Consider the following 20,992-nt stretch of genomic DNA (forward strand, 5'->3'; position numbering starts at 1 on the left):
GGTCGTCTCTAAGAACAGAAACTAAAGTTCTGAAGTAAATTAATTTTTCAAATGTACTCATTTATAAAGCTTTAGCAAATTTAAGTAGCCTCAAAAGGGTTTAACTGGTTACAGACATCTTGTGTGAATAATCAGCTGTTACTGCAAAGCAGGTCTCTGCTGCTTCTCCATTTCACTTTTCATCTGCCCTTCTATTCTCCTCCCTTCCAAGTTGTCCAATTTCTAAAAAAAAGATCAAATTAAACCTTAAATGTATATACTTCAGGATGCCACACAGAAAGAAAAAAAGACTACCACTTAGGTTATTTAAATTATATGTTTTCTTTTTTAGTATATTTCAAAGATATGTAGACCTAGGTAAAGTTTTAAAGGTGTATGTTTACACTGAGTGAGGCCATCAGATCATACAACATGAAACTAAAATATTCCCTCATAATCTCAGCTTTGTAATACTCCTTCAACTGTTAAAGTAGAGGATCTACCAACATTTTTATGCTTTTCTTGGAGTTATTCTATCCCCTTCACACTAAGAATATCTATCCCTATGTATCACCCCACTAGCACAAATTCCTACTTTTCTTACAAAACTCAATTAAAAAGTGACATTCAAGAAGTGGTCTTTCTTCAATAAGTAGATCCAAGCAGTGTTTGTTGATAGTCTTACAGAGGGCACATAGTACTCTTCTAACTCTTCTTTACTATGTCCCTAATCCACTCCACTAATGCACTCAAATAACAATTCAATATCCACTGAGGCATGTGCCACTTGACCATACCTAGCAGACATCATCCTATTAATCCCTGATTACTTAATGCATTTACTGAGACTAAAGTACTTAATGCATAGTCTTTCTTTCCACCTCAGAAGGAGCTGGAGGATTAAATGAAATAATGCACATTAAGTGTTTAGCATGGAGGCTTCTGGTATTAGAAAACTGTGGGCTAAGAACCCCAAAATTGTGTTACAAACACCTAACAATTTTGGAGAAGACTCAACAAAAAATTATTCCAGGTGTATTCAAACTTACAAGAAAGAAAGGGAAAATACCAAGTGCGAGAACTGAAGAAGGAAGTGAAAACTGAGCAGGAACTCTGGCTGCCTAACTAGGGTTTTTAAGGGCTACATTGGGCCAAAAGATGTGGCTGGATGCTGGTATGAAGTAGGGAGTTTGAACTGAGACCCTGCATAAATGGAAACTCAGTGGAAGGGTAAACTTTGGGGTGGGGGGTGGGGGGCGGAATCTACCTACAGCATAGAGAGTTATCAAGGAAACCTGTCTGTCTCTGCTTGGGCTTGGGACAAAAAAATTCTGAAGGTCTATTATCTCTAACCTAGAAATCTATACAAAAGTAAGGTATCATTCAAGAGTAAGGAATGGAATAAAACATTTTCAAACATTCAAGTTCTCAAAATATTTACCTTCCATGCTCTCTCTTTAAGAAGCCAATAAAGGTTGGGTTCCTTTGAAATGAGGGAGTAAACCAAAGAGGAAACATGGGACCTAGGAACCAGGGTATCCAGCCCAGGAGAGAGAAGGGAATTCTTAGACTGATGGTGAAAAGTCCCAGGATGACAGCTCTGCAGCAGGCCTAGAGAGCAAACAGTAGAGATTTGAAGAGAGAATGGATGGCTCCTAAGAGGGGTGTCTCAAAGGAAACAAAAACAAAAACAAAACAAAAAATTGGTATGTTTAAATATACTGATACATTTATGTTCCTTTTAGAAGTCTGAGGACAAAAAAAAAAAAAGTCTGAGGATGAATTAATGATGGAAACACAGAAAACCAAGCAACTTTGAAAGTGTGGCAATTGATAACTCTAAGAAAACAAAACATTGCATATAGAAGACGTAAAAACTTGTAAGGGATGACGGAACCATTTATCTTGATCCAGGCAGTAGTTATACAACAATAACACATTTGTCAAAACTCAGTACACTGAAAAGGGTGAATTTTTTACTCTCTATAATTTATACCTCAATAAATCTGATTTAGAAAAATTATAGAACTGTACATTTAAAATGGGCATATTTATATCATATATAAATCATAACAAAATTGATTTTTAAAAAAGGAAGTATAATACTAGTATACTGCATGGTTAAGCTCTAAATAAGCCCTCATGATTGATTTAATAAAAAATTATGACATACCTGTATTTGGGAGATTAAGAAAGGGGAAGTTTGTATATGTATACACGGAAGGGCAGATGGGCTGGTAAGTGAACCAAATCCTTATCTTTCACAGTAGAAATTCAATCGATCATCTAGAACTAAAACTAAAAAAATAGTAGTATAAATATGTTACTTAAAAATACTGAGGACACTACCAGAAGGAAAAAGAGCTGAAAGTAGTTGCTTCTGAAGAGCAAAATCATGAATGAGCATTTTTGCTGAAAAAAGAAATGAATGAGGCAACATTCTAGAAAAAAAAAATCATGAATGAGGAAGGATAGTGCAGGAGACCTTTATCCTTCACTCAAAGTTTTACAGAACTATTTGATTAAGTTGTATACATTATGTACATCTACAAAGTACATACTAAAGAGAGAACGTGAAAACACAATTTAGGAATAAATTTGACAAAAGACAAATAAGATTTTTATGATGAAAATTATAAAACTTTACTGAGATATATTTTAAAAGCCTGAAATAAGTGGAGAGATTCTAAGTGAATTTGAGCCTAAACTATGAAAAGCAAAACTAAAAATTTAAGCAAAGTATCTTTAAGACCTCAGAAGGGAAGCCATCTGGGTGGCTCAGTGGTTAAGCGTCTGACTTTTGATCATATGGTTTTTGAGTTCAAGCCCCGCGCTGGGTTCTGCGCTGTTGGCATGAAGCCTGCTTGGTATTTTGTTTCATCTCTCTGTCCCTCATCTGCTTGTGCTCTCTCTCTCTCAAAAATAAGTAAATAAATGAACTTTATATATACATATAAAAAGCTCATAAAGGGAAGAATTTCTAAATTGTGACAGAAATCACAAACCATAAAGGAAAAGAATGAAAAATCAATTACATTAAAATTTAAAATGTTCTATTTCTCCTACATCTCAGACTGCAGTATATAAACATCATTCTCCACAAAAAGAAACCAGGGCTTTTTTTTTTTTTTAAACCTCTTTGTTGAGGTATGATTGACATGTAAAAAGCTGTACACAAGAAAATCAGGACTTTTTTAAATGTCTGATTTCAGAGCTGGATACAATGCAATAAGAAGTACACATATGAAACATTATTACAAAAAAAGTTGAAATTGAATCTAGCTAACATTTAGATCCAAATTACAATTTATAAGAAAATACTGGGAAAGAAAAACAAGTTAAGTGACATCAGTAGAGAGCAACCAGACACACGACAGATGTCAGAGATTCTACATGACAAATAACCTGTTTTCTTTGATAAGTCAGTGGCATAAAGCTTAACCAACTGAACCACGCAGGCGCTCCAGACTGGGGGAAAACTTGTAACCATATAACTAAAGGATTAGTATACAGAATATACAGAGTATATGTATAAGTAAGAAAAAGATGGGATGCCTGGGAGGCTCAGTGGGTTGAGCATCCGACTCTTGATTTTGGCTCAGGTCATTGGTGGGTTTGAGCCCAGCATGGGCCTCTATGCTGACAGCACAGAGTCTGTTTAGGATTCTATCTCCCTCTCTCTCTACCCCTTCCCTGTTTGTGCTCTCTCTCTCAAAAATAAATAAATAGACATTTAAGAAAGAAAGAAAGAAAGAAAGAAAGAAAGAAAGAAAGAAAGAAAGAAAGAAAGAGGGAGGGAGGTATAACCCAAACACAAAATGGGCAAAGGATATGAGAAATTCAATGAAAAGGAAAACGACCAATATACCTAGCAAAAAAAAAATCTCCCCCAAAGCCTCAATTTCACAAATAATCAAGGAAACGCAAATTAAACCAAGAATGAGGTACCATTTCACACCCATCATATTAATGAAAATTTAAGTTTGAGAATACCAATTGTTAATAAGGACAGGCAGAAATCAGAACTCTAATTCATACTACCGGTGGGAATGTAGACTAATATGACTGCATTCATATTTGCCAGTATCTAGTAAAGCTGGAAATGCACATACCTTATGATCCGCACATCACTCCTAGGTGTCTATCTTCAAAACAAGAGCACAAAGAAACTGGTGCAAGGATGGACGTTGTAGTACTATACATGATGCAAGAAAAGAAAGCAAACTAACTGTCCCAAGAAGAGGAATGGATAAAAACTCTTAACAAGGACTCAGTTCCAATTTGGAGAGACTGCCTCTGCAAGGAAAGTTTTTGCTAAGCTCATGCCAGAAAGAAGAGAAGGAAGGCCTTTGTCCATTAAGTCCTTAGTCAAATCTTATTCTGCCTAGCCTCAATTTTTCCCTCTCCAGTGGATACAAATATTGACCTTCCCCATAACCCCGATCAATCCAAACATGTCTTCTCCTCTATACCTATTCATCTGAGCAGTGGTAAAAGACAGAAAAACAAGAAAAAAAAATTACCACGACTGTACTAATTGTGGTAATTATAATTTATATTCTTCAACCCCAGCTATACTCCTGATGCTGCTCAGGTCTCCTTCTCAGTGTCCATAGTCAGCTCTCTCCCATTTTCCAGTGACAATTCTAAAGCTTCACTACTCACAGGTCCCAATCCCATCACGTTTCTCTCTCCACATTCTCAACAGACAAATGCACCTCCTACTTCATCAAGAATACAGAGGCCTCAGGAGTGAATTTTTTAATTCCTATCTCTCCTTCTTGATCTGCTTTTGAGTTTCCCTTTCTTCCTATCTTCTCATTTCAGTGGAAGATATAGTCTTCCTCTTGCCCAAAGCTGCTCCTTCATTCCTTCTTGTCTCCGTGGGGACCTCATTCATCATTTATCTTTCTTCTATACCTCTCCACTGGCCCTTTTGCTCTCTTATAAAAATGTTCAAGCTGCTTCCATCTTAAAAATACACTTGGGGAGGGGTGCCTGGGTGGCTCAGTCAGTTAAGCGTCCGACTTCGGCTCAGGTCATGATCTCACGGTCTGTGGGTTCGAGCCCCGCGTCGGGCTCTGTGCTGACAGCTCGGAGCCTGGAGCCTGTTTCAGATTCTGTGTCTCCCTCTTTCTCTGACCCTCCCTTGTTCATGTTCTCTCTGTCTCAAAAATAAATAAATGTTAAAAAAATTTTTTTGAAAAAAAAAAAATACACTTGGGGAGCCTGGGTGGCTCAGTCAGTTAAGCATCTGACTTCGGCTCAGGTCATGATCTCACATGTTCATGAATCTGAGCCCCATGTTAGGCTCTAGACTGACAGTGCAGAACCTGCTTGGGATACTCTCTCTCCCTCTCTCTGTCTGCCCCTGCCCAACTGGTGCTGTCTCTGTCTCTCTCAAAATAAGTAAATGAACTTTAAAAAAATAAAATGAAGGGAAATAAAATCTTTAATGGGGTGCCTGGGTGGCTTAGTCGGTTAAGCATCTGACTTTGGCTCAGGTCATGATCTCATGGTTCATGAGTGTGAGCCCTGCATTGAACTCTGCACTCTCAGTGCAGAGCCTGCTTGGGATACTCTCTCTCTCCCTCTCTTTCTGCCCCTCCCCAGCTTGCTCTCTCTCTCAAAAAATAAATAAATAAACATAAACAAATACATAAATAAAATCTTTAAAAAATTAGATAAATAAAAACGCTTTTGGAAATCCAGACAAAAAGACCAACTCACTCATAAGGGAAAGAAAGATTTTTCACCTGTACTTTTTTGAAAAAAAAAATTTTTTTTTTTTTCCAACGTTTATTTATTTTTGGGACAGAGAGAGACAGAGCATGAACAGGGGAGGGGCAGAGAGAGAGGGAGACACAGAATCGGAAACAGGCTCCAGGCTCTGAGCCATCAGCCCAGAGCCTGACGCGGGGCTCGAACTCACGGACCGCGAGATCGTGACCTGGCTGAAGTTGGACGCTCAACCGACTGCGCCACCCAGGCGCCCCTCACCTGTACTTTTTTGAACAGCAACATTATATAACATAATCCATGAGAGAATTTAAGATATTTAAGAAAAAAATGTGAGTCAAGGATTTCATATCCATATAAATTAGCTTTGAAATAAAGGCTGCAGATAATCTGCTAAGCATTGATGTCATGAAGACTTCTTAAGGAATCTACTAGAAATAAGCTTCAAATAGCCAAATGCCTGGAGAGACAAGGACTATGGCCTGGTGGCAGTGATCATTAACCGCTACCACATCACAAAAAGACAATCTGGGCTGCATGGATAGCTTAGTAGGTAGACCATGCAACTTGATCTCAAGGTTGTGAATTTGAGCCCCATGTTAGGTGTGGAGCCTACTTAAAAGAGAGAGAGAGAGAGAGAGAGAGAGAAAGAGAGAGAATCAGCAAATATGTGCCTCCAGATAGAAGAACACAACACCACCTATGAAAGTCTTGCCCCAAAATTCAAAACCTGAGTTTAATGGAGCCTCTAGGTCCAACTACCAATACCAACACCAATATATATAGAGAGATACTTATTAAACAACACCACATGGTTGCAATCAACAAAATGCAGACTGTGGGAAGGAAAATATACAAGAAAAAGATCCAATTTCTCCAGCAAATAAATTAATGGGAAAAAAGAGATAGAGGTAAAATTTATATATTAAAAGAGACATTTCAACCAATTGTAATGTCCAGGCCTTATTTGCCTCCTGATTTAAATAAACACACTAAAAAATATTTTAAAGTTATATTTATAAGGCAACTAGAACTCATACACTGATTGGATATTTGACGATACTAAAGAATTATCAGGTTGTTTTTTTAGGCATTATAATGGCATTAGAGTTTTATTCTTATTTTACTTTATTTTTAAATGTTTATTTTTGAGAGAGAGAAAGCATGCAAGCTGGAGACGGGCAGAGAAAAAGGGGGACAGAGAATCTGAAGAGGGTTCTGCGCTGGCAGCAGAGAGCCCGATGCAGGGCTCGAACTCATGAACCATGAGATCATGACTTGAGTCAAAGTTGGACACTTAGCTGACTGAGCCACTCAGGCTCCCCAGTTTTTTCATTTTTTAAAGAGCTCTCAAAAAATGATCTCATCTTAGTAGTATATTCTGACATGCTTAGAGATGAAATAATATGATGTCTGAGATTTGTTTTAAAAGAACATGAGAGGGAGCAAGATAGGTGGGGATATAGATGAAATGAGATTTGCCATGGATTAAGAACTATTGGGGCGCCTGGGTGGCGCAGTCGGTTAAGCGTCCGACTTCAGCCAGGTCACGATCTCGCGGTTCGTGAGTTCGAGCCCCGCGTCGGGCTCTGGGCTGATGGCTCAGAGCCTGGAGCCTGTTTCCGATTCTGTCTCCCTCTCTCTCTGCCCCTCCCCGGTTCATGCTCTGTCTCTCTCTGTCCCAAAAATAAATAAACGTTGAAAAAAAAAAAAAATTTTTAAAAAAGAACTATTGACAATGTAACCATGTAATAGATACATTGGCAATGTTCTATTTTTGTACATATTTGAAGTTTTCCCTAATAAAAAAATTTTTTAAACTATGGTCCATAATTGGTATTTAATAAATTAAGCAATTATAATCATTAGCATTAGTTGACTCTCAATAAATATTTGCTAACTGAATGAGTTCAGACATAGATAAGACTGAATCATCCATCAACAAATATGAAACATTATTGTGAAGAAGATTTAAAATCTAAGAATTTTCAGGGGTGCCTGGGTGGCTCAGTTGGTTAGGCGATCAACTTCAGCTCAGGTCATGATCTCACAGTTTGTGAGCTCGAGCCCCGCGTTGGGCTCTGTGCTGACAGCTCAGAGCCTGAAGCCTGCTTTGGATTCTGTTGTCTCCCCCTCTCTCTACCCCTCCCCTGCGCATGCTCTGTGTCTCTCTGTCTCTTAATAATAAATAAACATTAAAAAAATTTTTTTGGGGGGCACCTGGGTTGCGCAGTCGGTTAAGCGTCCGACTTCAGCCAGGTCACGATCTCGCGGTTCGTGAGTTCGAGCCCCGCGTCAGGCTCTGGGCTGATGGCTCAGAGGCTGGAGCCTGTTTCCCATTCTGTGTTTCCCTCTCTCTCTGCCCCTCCCCCGTTCATGCTCTGTCTCTCTCTGTCCCAAAAATAAATAAACGTTGAAAAAAATTAAAAAAAAAAAAATTTTTTTTAAATCTATGAATTTTCATGTCATCAACACCAACTATAAGAATGGAGCTCACTCACCCACGGTGTGGGAGAATGAATGAACCAATAATCTCTCTTGGTAAGTCAGAGAAAGAGGGTGGGCAGATGAAATAAAAAGCAAGAAGCCAGTAAGTCAGCAAAAATTGTGGCATAAGATAAGGCAAAATGAGGTAGAAAACAGTGCCAGAAGAATAAAGCCAAATGAAATATATGTCAGTTGAAAAAACACATAGCAAATATGATGTTCAGCTTCAATATCTAATATGCAGACGTGATGGAAGTTTCCACATATAAAATATATTTAGCAAATGCAATGTAAATGAAAAAAATTATAAATTAAATTTAAACAAAAAAGTCAGATAAAGCTGACATACTATTGTGGTCTGAGAAAAGCCATGTGGGATAACCTCACAGTAATATTTGGGGAACTCAATCTGGAGGAAATAGGTAAAGATAAAAGAACTAAAAGCTAATAAACTCCCAAATCTCAAAGGGAATATTATCTTACCTAAAATCTTACTTAAAACAGACCAAGAGTCCTCAAATGTTTAGGAAGCTGCTTTGTGGGCACAGGGTAAGAGAAATAAATTGGTTCAATAGGGCAATGCTTTTAAACCATGGCACAGCCTGGGGGTACAACTTCCTATTTTAGAGAGGTACTTGCCATCTCTTAGTGAACACCAACAAACTGCCTTCTCAGACTATTTCACTTTCTTCAACTGTTTATATGTATTTCTATTGCCTTTCCTACAAGATCATGTTGATCCCAACCAGACAGTTCTAAATTTTGGCTTAGCTCAGGTCTTACTTTGATCTTAATGGCTATTTAGTAGTCTACTATGTTTCTCCATAGGTTAGCTTTGCTGCCTCTGCTCTAGGTTGGAATGCAAGTTGATGTGAAGTCAGGATTTCAGGAGCCACTGGTAAAGGAGAAACCAAGTAGAGATAGCAAAGACAACAGAGACTTGCTAGCCAAAGTCACAGCTTGAGAAGAAGGCACAGAGGTAGGATTATACGTAAAAGGTGTCATGTAAGTGATGTAGAAACAAAGAGATAAAGGAAGAAAAGAAATGAGATTGTGCAGAGTGAATTAATGAGGACTCTTCTGTTACGTTCAAGGGGGAGCCCTAAAATAAGGATCAAATGGTCAAAACCATAGGAAGGAGCAGTAACTTGAGAGTAAAGTATTCTATCAGCAGTTACTATACTCGCCTCCACATGCCCTCTTCTATTTATAGTTGGCATTACCACTTCTCAAGCCTCTAAGAGTTATACAGGTCTCACATGAGACTTCTAGGATCTCCAGTTCCAGATAAGGGTAAAAATATTCCTAAGATTTAGACTTAGGGAGCAAAGAGAGATTGTACTTCCATCCTAAACTTTTAAACAGTAGCTGAAAGAGCCCCTGGCTAGTCCACTAAACACTCTGAGATTCTTGGTAAACTTGGCATCTGTTCCTGCAAAAGAACAGAATTATCATTTCATTTTCCTAGTGAAATTCCCCATATTCTCCCTAAGGAAAGAAGCAGCTGCACTCCAGAAAGTAACACACCCAACATAATGGAATTGGAAAACTCCACTCCAGTCAGAAACACCAAAACCTACTTGGATGGAAGCATAGAAAAACAGAAAGAGAGGCCACAAGTGAATGGAAAATGCCTATTACATATTGCACTGGACATCCTGGCTAGGGCAATAAGACAGTTCAAAAAAAAAAAAAAAAAGCATAAAGATGAAAAAAGAAGAGGTAATACTGTTTTTATTTACAATCAACATGATGACGTATATAGAAAATCCTAAAGAATCTACAATTTAACAAAGTCAATATAGAAAACATGATTTTATGTCTATATACAAGCAATAAACAATTGATAATAGAGTAAAAAGCACCATTTATAATAACATCATTAAGGGTCGCCTGGGTGGCTCAGTTGATTAAGCGTCCAACTTCGGCTCAGGTCATTATCTCACAGTTTGTGGGTTTGAGCCCCACGTTGGGCTTGCTGCTGTCAGCACAGAGCCCATTTTGGATCCTCTGTCTCCCTCTCTCTCCATCCCTTCCCTTCTCGCTCACGTGTGTGCTCTCTCTCAAATAAATAAACATTAAAAAAAAAAATCATTAAAAACATTTACCTAGGAAAAAATTTACCAAGAGATGTTCAAAGCTTCTACACTGAAAATTATAAAACACTATTGAGAGGAATTAAAGGAAATCTAAATAAATAGATGTTCAAGATTACAAGAATCAATATTAAAATATCAATTCTCCCCAAACTGATCTATAGATTCAGTTCAATTCGTACTATAAATCTAAAATAATGAAGACAGGGGCGCCTAGGTAGCTCAGTCGGTTGAGCAGCTGACTTCTGCTCGGGTCATGATCTTGCGGTTCCTGAGTTTGAGCCCCACGTGGGGCTTTGGGCTGACAGCTCAGAGCCTGGAGCCTCCTTCAGATTCTGTGTCTTCCTCTCTCTCTCTGCCCCTCCCCCACTCACCCTCTGTTTGTCTGTCTCTCTCTCTCTCTCTAAAATAAACATAAAAAAAATAATGAAGACATTATTCAATGTGGTATTGAAGTAAAGACAATGAAACAAAATAGAGAAAACAGAAATTGGCCACATACAGTCAGTTGATTTTCAGTGAAGGCACCAGTGCAATTCCATGGGGATAGTAAAGTCTTTTTAACAAATGGTGCTGGAACAAATATCCATATAGAAAAAAAGTGAACCTTTATCCTTGTATCACACCACATACAAAATCAAATCAAGATGCAGTAGATATCCAACCATAAAAGCTAAACTTTTTAGAAGTAAACATAAGAGAGTATCTTCACAAGCTTGGGATAGGCAAAGATTTCTTAGAAAGGGCACAAAAACTGTATTAACCACAAAAGAAAAAAAAATCAGTAATCTGAATTTCAGCAACATTGAAAACTTATGGTCATGAAGAGACACCATTAAGAAAGAAAAAAGGTAGGGGTGCCTGGGTGGCTCAGTCGGTTAGGTATCTGACTTTTGATTTCAGCTCAGGTCATGATCTCATGATTTGTGAGATTGAGCCCTGCCTGGGGCTCTTTGCTGGCAGCGTGGAGCCTGCCTGGGATTCTCTCTCTCCCACTCTCTCTCTGCCCCTCCCCTGCTCATGTGCGCACACTCTCTCTCTCTCAAAATAAATACTTAAAAATAAATAAATAAAGTAAAAAGGCAAGCCAGACTGGCAGAAGATATTCACAACACATATCTGACAAAAGACTTACATCTAGAATATATAATTCTAGATGTAAAATACAATTTCTGTAATCAATAATTAAAAGGTAAACAACTCAATTTAAAAACAGGCAAATGCTTAAAATGGTGGTTAGCGGGGTGCCTGGATGGCTTAGTCAGTTAAGCATCCAACTCTTGATTTTGGCTCAGGTCATGATCTCATGGTTTTGTGGGTTCTAGCCCCAAGTTGGGTTCTGTGCTGCCAGCAGAAAGCCTGCTTGGGATTCTCTGGCTCTCCCTCTCTCTTTGCCGCTCCCCCACACGTTCTCTCTCTCCCTCTCTCTCCCCACCCAAAATAAATAAAAATGAACTTTTTAAAACAAATTAAAGAAGAAAAGGTGATTAGCATCATTACAATCAGAGAAATTCAAATTAAAACCACAATGAGTGGAGCGCCTGGGTGGTTCAGTAGGTTGGGCATCCGACTTCAGCTCAGGTCATGTTCTCACAGTTTGTAGTTCGAGCCCCACATTGGGCTCTGTGCTGACAGCTCAGAGCCTGGAGCCTGCTTCGGATTCTGTGTCTCCCTGTTTCTGGCCCTCCCCTGCTCACACTCTGTCTCACTCTCTCTCTCAAAAATAAATAAACATTAAAAAAAAATTTATTTTAAACCACAATGAGTAACTACTCCATAGATAGCCACTAGAATGGATAAAATGTAAAAGACGATACCAAGTGTCAATGAAGATGTGCAGCAAATGCAACCTGAACACATTGTTGATGGAAGTATAAAATGGTATAACCACTTGGAAAATTATTTGGTAGTTTCTAGTAAAGTAAACCCTACAACCTAGAATATTTTCACAAAAGACTTGCAGAACAATGTTCTTAACAGCTTTATTCATGACATCCCCAAATTAGAAACAACCCAAATGGCCATCAACAGGTAAATAAGTAAACAGGTAAATAAGGTATACTTATTCAATGGAATAAACACACACACACACACACACACACACACACACACACACACACTAGTTATACTTGCAATAAGAGTCTGAAAAATATTACATTAAACTAAAGAAACCAGACTAAAATGGTATGATTCCATTTATACCTAGTTCATGAACAAAGTTAACATGTGAGTTAACTCAAGGGGGGCAGCGAGCTGGAAGGTTGAGGGTAGCTTACTAAAAAGAAGTAAAAAGGAATTTTTAGAGGTAATGGAAATGTTCTAGATTTGGGTAATGGTAATCAGGGTGTATATATCTGTCAAAATTTATTGAACTGTATACTTACTATCTGTGTATTTTACTGTATGTAAATTATTTCCCAATAAAGGTGGGATGGCGGGAAAGGCCAAGTACATTTCTACATTAATTTTTTGTTCTTTAGTGCATAGGTAGGTTGAAACTATTAATCTGTTTGTAGTCATGAGAAATACCCAGAGAGTCTGCTCCCCAATTCAAACAAGATGCCAACATTATCATACAGATTGAATTTTTCCCAAAGGACATCAATTTCAAAATAATTTACAGTGGATATTTCTCAGCTCATAGGCCACAGGCCACTAGGGAGACTATGTCCTCATATCCATAAGCCCTTGTTAGTATCTAATCAAAGTAGACCAAAAGGTCAAATATTAACATGTTGCAGGGGTGGGGGTCTGGAATTTTTGAAAGTTCCTTTATATTTCTTTCTAGTCAACCTGTCATTTGCAAAGTCAACTGTCGCTTTCATTTTTATCACTATAGATTAAATTCACTTGTTCATGAACTTCATTTAAATGGAATCTTTTAAAGCACATTTAAAGTATACCTCTTTCATAGGGATGTACAATTACTCAAAAATACTGGGAACCAGTGCCTGTGACAACTAAACACCTAAATCTTCATTAATAATCAAAATAGGGGTGCCTGGCTGGCTCGGTCAGAGGAGCATGTGACTTCTGATATGGAGTTTAAGCCTCACATTAGGTACAGAGATTACTTACATAAATAAATAAATACATAAACTTTAAAAACATAATCAAAATAAAAAGCAGTTGAAGAGTACATGGGGCAACAAAATATGTGATGCAAAAATATATTTTCAAAAAAGCACTGTATGCTGTAATGCACTGTGAAAACATCAATGATATTTATCTTCAGTAAACAATAAAAATTAAGAAATAGCTTCTCACCTTAAGTTTTGGATATATTTGGCGCAGAGAATCTGCAGTTCCCTTGTCAGCTTCATCAGTAATACATACAACATCTAGCTTCATTTTCATCTTGAATTCTGCGGATAGAGCCTTTTGGACATCCCTGGTTGTAATGACAATGACTTCTACAGCACAAAACAAAAAAAGAAGGAAAGACACAAAAACTCGCTTTCATTTAGACAGTGGTTTCACTATTTCAATTAGATTTGGTCTCTTTCTAGATTTATTTATTGTTATTTTTTTAAGTTTATTTATTTTGAAAGAGACAGAGAGTGTGAGCAGGGGAGGGGCAGAGAGAGAGGGAGAATCACAAGCAGTCTCTGTGTTGTCAGTGCAGAGGCTGATGCAGGGCTCAAACTCACAAAACTGTAAGATCATGACCTGAGCCGAAATCAAGAGCCAGATGGATACTTAACTGACTGAGCCACCTAAGAGCCCCTGTTTCTAAATGTAATAATAATAGCTAATATTATTGAGTCTTTTCAATGTATTTTACATGCATTCTCTCAATTCTTACAAAAACTCATTTTTACAAATGAGGAAACCTCGACTAAAAGATATTAAGTGACTTTGTTCAGGGTCACACAACTAGTAAGCAATGGACTCAAGATAAAACTCAGTTCTGATGATTCGAGCCCACACTTTAGTATATTACATGCCACTTCTTGATGTAATGAACTCAGAAGAGCATTCATCGAATCATACACAAACAGGATTACATTTAAAATTTTCATTCACTACAAAGGAGCTATCACCACTTCCCACCAAGCAGCCATAAGTGTTTCATTGAGGATCACAATGAACCCTACTAAGAAGCAATTTCCACAAAACAGATGTCTTCATCTTATCCATATAGCTGTTAACCAACGACAGGAAACTTGGGGTTTTGTTATCTTTGGGATTTTTGGTAGGGTAATGTAATTCACTACAACATAACATGTGTTGCTGATGTTTGAAGATCAGATTTTAGTGTCTCTAAAGTGAAACAATTTCCACTTGTTCTGTGATAGTGTTCTAGGTAACAATTATGTCTCCCTTTCACTGCAATCATATTTTTCTCTTCTTTCTTCCTCTTTCTTTCTTTCTTTCTTTTCCAAATCATTTAACTTCCCTTCCTTCCTTCTCTCTTCTTCCATTCCCCACTTTGCTTTCTTTTAGTCACTAACTCATTCATCCAATAAATACAAACACTTTTAATATGAAAAGGAAAAACAGGCACTGAGAAGTCAGAAATGGAACTCAACATGGTTCCTATTCTTAAGAAACTTAAGATGGAGAAATTATACATAGAAATGACTAAGGAAGGCTTTCTGGAAGGGATGGCCTTTGAGATAGGTCAAAATTAATTCAAGTCCAACAAACATTTTTTTAGTACACACTGTATGTAAATGCTGATATTACAAGGATGAATGAGATATAGTACCTGCTCTCAGAGATATCAGTCTCCCAGGCCACTAATTATAGCATAAAACAGGCCTTGGGTAGTACTGAGATAGAAAAACACAGTGAGATGGAACCACAGAGGACAGGATGATTGATGCTGTTTAGAATTTCAAAGAGATGGTACCATTTTGGAGAGGACATTTTAGGTAGAGTGGATTGAGTGAAGGGAGTAACTGCATATGTGGGACAGTCTAATAACTGGACTAAGACTCTTGTGGAGAGAAAGAAAAATGCTAAGCAGAGCCACATTAACTTCTCTAAACTCGCGAACAATATGAACAAAGCGAATAAAGATTTTGCTATCAAACTCCAGAATCTTGGGACACCTAGGTGGCTCAGTTGGTTAGGCGTCTGACTTGGGCTCAGGTCATGATCTCACAGTTTTTGAGTTCAAGCCCCACATTGGGCTCTGTGCTGACAGCTCAGAGCCTGAAGCCTGCTTCGAATTCTGTGTCTCCTTCTCTCTCTGTTCACCCTCCCCGACTTGTTCTCTGTCTCTCTCTCTCTCTCTCTCAAAAATAAATAAATGTAAAATCGGGGCACCTGGGTGGCGCAGTCGGTTAAGCATCTGACTTCAGCCAGATCACAATCTCACGGTCCGTGAGTTCGAGCCCCGCATCGGGCTCTGGGCTGATGGCTCAGAGCCTGGAGCCTGTTTCCGATTCTGTGTCTCCCTCTCTCTCTGCCCCTCCCCCGTTCATGCTCTGTCTCTCTCTGTCCCAAAAATAAATAAACGTTGAAAAAAAAAAAATTAAAAAAAAATAAATAAATAAAAAATAAATGTAAAATCAAAAAAAAATTTTTTTTTTAACTCCAGAATCCTGTGTTTAGGAGGCACTCCTCAAATCTCTCTCTCCCTCCCTCTACCCCTCTCCCATGCTTGTGCACGCTCTCTCTTAAAAAAAAAAAAAGAACAGAAAAGAAAGAAAGAAAAAAAATCTTTTCTAAAACAGATCTCTTTTTTTGGTTTGTTTTTAATTTTAGGGAGAGAGAACACAAGTGGGAGAGAGTGGCAGAGAGAGGGAGGGACAGAGATAAGGAGAGGGAGAGAGAATCTCAAGCAGGCTCCATGCTCAGTGTGGAGCCCAATGTGGGGCTCAATCCCATGACCCTGGGATCATGACCTGAGCTGAAATCAAGAGTCAGGCACTCAAACTACTGAGCCACCCAGGCGCCACCTAAAATATATTTCTTAAAAAAATTTTTTTGATGTTTATTTATTTTTGAGAGAGAGAGAGAGAGAGAGAGAGAGAGAGACAGAGTGTGAGTGGGGGAGGGGCAGAGAGAGGAGACAGAATCTGAAGCAGGCTCCAGGCTCTGAGCTGTCAGCACAGAGCCTGATGTGGGGCTCCAACTAGTGAACCATGAGATCAAGACCTAAGCTGAAGTCAGACGCTTAACTGATTGAGTCACCCAGGAGCCTCTAAAACAGATCTCTTAACATCAGTGTCATAAAGACTACTGCATAGAAATGTTCACAGGTTTGTCTCAGGAAGGCAATTCTCATAGTGGAATGAACACCAGAATACAAGACTGTGCCCCAGGATCTGACACTACTTCCATCTGGTACTCGGATTTGCTATATCTAACTATAGGACACCTCAAACTCATTGTGGCCAAAGCTGAACTCATTATATTCATTCAAACCTGTTCGTTGACTCATATTACCTTTCCTAGTTACTGGTATCACCATCTAGTCACCTAGTCACCCAAGCAAAAAGTAGAGGGAACTCTTCTCTCTTTTTCCACTCTCCCTCTCCATTAATCATCAACTTTGTCAAATGTTCCTTCTTCTCCATCCTTAGTGCTACTTCTTTAGTTCAGGCCCTCTTTAATACTGGTGTGGACTTCTGTATCAATTTCCCAACTCATCTCCCTGCTTGTAGCCTTGAGTCCTTCAAATCCATTCTTTATAGAGATTCCAAAGCAATATTTCTAAAATGTGCATTTAGGGGCGCCTGGGTGGCTCAGTCGGTTGAGCGTCCGACTTCAGCTCAGGTCACGATCTCACGGTCCGTGAGTTCGAGCCCCGTGTCGGGCTCTGGGCTGATGGCTTAGAGCCTGGAGCCTGCTTCTGATTCTGTGTCTCCCTCTCTCTCTGCCCCTCCCCTGTTCATGCTCTGTCTCTCTCTGTCTCAAAAATAAATAAAACGTTAAAAAAAAAAGAAATTCATGATTTAAAAAAAAAATAAAAACAAAAAATAAAAAAAATAAAATAAAATAAAAAATAAAAAAATAAAATGTGCATTTAGGGGGACCTGGGTGGCTCAGTCGGTTGAGCATCCGACTCTGGCTCAGGTCATGATCTCATGGTTCATTAGTTCAAGCCCCACATCGGGCTCACTGCTGTCAGCACAGAGCTTGCTACAGATCCTCTGTCCTCCTCCTCTCTCTCTGAGCTTCCCATGCTTGTGCTCTCTCTCAAAAATAAATGAAATATTAAAAACAATTTTTTTAATAAAAAATAAAATGTGCATCTCAGTTGTCAAATATATTAATTACCATAAGGTTGTTCATAATATTCACTTATCTTTTTAATGTCTGTAGGATCTGTAGTCTTGTCCCCTCTCTTTATATTTGTATCACCCCACTAGACTTTAAGGTTCTAGAAATCAGGGCCTAAGTTACCTTTCCAATTCTGTACCCCTTAATATATTAATATATCACCTGGTACATATAGATTCATAGTAAGTACTGACTATGAGGTACTGACTTGGAATCCCTCTGTGCTCTTTCTGATATCCTTATAGGAGTAATCTTGGATCATTGTGGAGAGCAGCTCTAAAACAGTAATAGCACTATCTTCTCAACCTTTTTTACATAGCAATAGAGTACTTCTATGTTCTTAATTAAAAGAGGCCAGTCTCCAGCCAATGCTGAGTCCTGGTCTTCTCTCATTCATCGTCTCTCACTCTCGTAAAGCCGACAAATCATTGGGATCAAACATCCCCAAAGTTTTATGAGTACATCTCATTGCCATAGCTCACCTTCAAATCCGACACGCTCAAGCAGGTTCAGTGGGTACCAAATTAAAGGTTTGTTCCCAACTGGAAGCAGAGGTTTGGGAATGCTGGAAGTCAGGTCTGTCATCCGAGATCCCCCTCCAGCTGCCATCACTACTGCTTGAAATTCCATTTTCACAAACAGCTATCACAGAGAAAAACAATTAACAGGGAAAAAAAAGTAACAAATTCAAAGCAAACATAGTACTAACCCTATTTCTATTTAGGTTACTGATAATCACTTATGCCAAATGTGTCACTTCCAACTCCAATAACCACTATAAGAAAATTTCCTTAGCTACAGTATAAACATCACCTTTATCACATTTTCTGACTCACCAATATAAACTCTCAGCTCCAGACAGGGGAGATGGGCTGAAGGAGAGATATGAATTAAAGAAACCTGGCCCTTTCCCTTGAGGTGCTCACAATTAAGTGGAGAAGATATTTCAGTAAATTACAATATACTATCATTAGTGTCGTGGCAGGAATATATCAAAGATGCAGTAGGCATTTGGTGAAGGTAATACCTAAGTATTCCTAGAAAAGACAGGGAGTTTTACAGGAAGGTAATACTTGAGGGAACTTTTGAAGGAGTAAGAGTTTACCAAGTGGGCTTCTGATATGAGTTCTAATTTCTTGAAAAAATCTGGAAACTTCTGACTAGAATTAACAGCATAAATACAAGCACACTAGGTTTCTGAAAAGTATGAGATGACTTAAGATTCCTCCAATAATTCAGTCATCTGCTCTCTTCACATTATCCCCAACTGTGAAAGATATTACTGTAAACACAAACGTAGGGATGTATCTGAACCTAGATTTGCAGAGCCCAAACAAATCAGATTAATTCCTTTCTCTAAACTCAAGGTAATAAACAAACCTGTTTGACCTTCAAAAGAATCTCTTTACAGCAGCTACCACAGAAAAGGTGCACGGTAAAAGGTCATAAATCCTTACTGGTTTAAAATAAAAGTACTCCTTGATTTACAACAAATGATAAAACTTTTTAAGTACCAGTGTGAAATGCAATGTTCAGAAAAAAAAAAAAAATTCTGAAACCAAATTGGCAAATAATGCTGCACCCTCCCCTGTAATTATGATCAGTCCTGGGTCCTCATCATTATTTAAACTGCAGCAGTTACACCCGGTACACCCAAGGCACAAAGTGAAGCCTCCTGAACAACATCCACAACTTAAAGATATGGTAATTTCAATTTCAGCAACCACTGCCTCAGAATGGAATTTAACTTCAATGTGGTACTGTATAACTCCTATCACATCTGATGTTATTATGAAAAGAGCATGGGACCTTTCAGAGTCAAAAGACCAGGTTTTGAGTTCTGGTTCTGCCACGTCTAGGTGAGATGACCAGTGGACTGACATTTAAAACTCTGAGTGTCCTCAGTTCCTGGAAGGGAGCCTGGTTTAAGCTCATAGACCCCTGAATCAGATGGCCGGATTTGAATTCTAACCCTAACCTGCATTAGTTGTGTGAACTAAGGCAAGCTTCATAAATTCTCTTCGTCTCAGTTTTATTTTGTAAGATGAGGATAATTACTACTTCGCAGCGTTGTTTTGAAGAGTAAATAAGTTAATCTATGTAAAGCACACAAAATAATGGCAATCCCACAATAAGCACTGTGTTTGACATCATTAGACAGAGGCTAGGTCATGGAAAGCCTTTTGTGCCAAATGAACCATGCTGTTGCATAATTCTGGTCTTTGTGTTGCTCCTCTTGCTTCGTAGATTGCCTTTCTCCTTTGCCTAGAAATCACCTACTTAAGCTTCAGTCTAAGAATCATCTTTCTTAAAAAACCATTCCTAATCTCTCCTATCCTCCTGATAGAAGCAACTCCTTCCCTCTTAGGTGCTTCCATTCTACCATGTACAGATCATCTCTGTCTTCCCAGGCTTTATTGCACATATATTTAAATGTCTGTATCTTGTGAGTTCCTTGAAGGCAAGGACCGTGTCAACGCTGTATTCTCAGTACCTAACACAATTTCCATCAGATGCCTGGCACTCAATCAGTGTTTGTGGAATAAGCATCTGTGAACATCTCAACAACCACCTGTAAAAGTCAAGCTCAAACACATGAAGGGACATTAGACCCCAGGTCACCAGGATCTAAGGTTTCTGCTCTCCACAAGGCTCTCGGTGATAATCATGAACATAACTAACCATGATCCAGACAGATTGTCAAATGCCTCAATGTCACTGACACGACTCTGGGTGATAAAAATCACGAGTCTCGTTAGCCTCCCAAGGTTTAGAGTGGGGGGTTCATGGCATCTCATACATGCCTCCATCATGGCACTCGTTGCCTTCTCCTTTTGTACACTGGTAAGATAAAACACTATCATAATTGGGTCTCTCATCTGGACTTTATTGCATTCCTATTTCTATTTCATTGGCTTGCCCCTAAACAACTAAAAATAGGCAGAATAAATAAATGAAGGGCTGAAGTGGAAAGCGTTCAGGCACTGTGCTGAGTGGTCCAGGATCTGGGTTCTCGTTCGCTGTGACTTCAAGTAGATCCTCCCCTCCCTCAAACTCCTTTCCATCTGTTGCACAAGGTGGTTGGCTCACATTCTCTCCAAGATCCCTTCTAGTTCGGCTACTTAGCTGCTTGGCCGGGTCAGGCAGGGACTCGAGCGGGCGACTCTAGGGCTCTGCACCCCCGCCCACCTCCTGAGGCCTTCCTCGGCCGGGATCGAGGAGCCTGCTTTCCCCATATGAGGGGGCCCGGCTGCCCCCAACGCGGTGCTCACCCCCAACAGCCAGCTCGTAAGGGGTCTGGCAGCGTTAACGCCGCAGCTTTACCTCTCGCCTCCAGGCGCGCCACAGCAGCTCCCAGCGCACCCCACGCCGCCTCCGAGTGCCAGTCCAAAAGCGCAGGCGCGCGATGGCCGAACAGATCGATGGGATGCGCTGGGCAGGCCCGCGTAGAAGGG

At 39.2% G+C, this 20,992-nt stretch overlaps 1 protein-coding gene across 3 annotated transcripts in view; it reads right to left on the reverse strand.

Moving 5' to 3' along the window:
- EIF2B3 (eukaryotic translation initiation factor 2B subunit gamma) overlaps window positions 1–20,992 on the reverse strand; it is a 123,019-nt gene extending 102,027 nt beyond the window's left edge. The window contains exons 1-3 of one of the 3 annotated variants that reach the window (XM_045477113.1): window positions 20,862–20,992; window positions 18,020–18,179; window positions 13,569–13,714 (exon numbers count right to left, since the gene is read on the reverse strand). In XM_045477113.1, the coding sequence (XP_045333069.1) occupies window positions 13,569–13,714; window positions 18,020–18,167 (294 nt within the window). In that variant the 5' untranslated portion in view covers window positions 18,168–18,179; window positions 20,862–20,992. Of the gene's footprint in view, window positions 1–13,568; window positions 13,715–18,019; window positions 18,180–20,809 lie in introns of all 3 variants that reach the window. The other 2 variants (XM_045477112.1, XM_045477115.1) reach the window with 2 other exon arrangements.

The sequence above is a fragment of the Leopardus geoffroyi genome, chromosome C1, assembly GCF_018350155.1.
Source record: "Leopardus geoffroyi isolate Oge1 chromosome C1, O.geoffroyi_Oge1_pat1.0, whole genome shotgun sequence".
NCBI classification, from domain to species: domain Eukaryota; kingdom Metazoa; phylum Chordata; class Mammalia; order Carnivora; family Felidae; genus Leopardus; species Leopardus geoffroyi.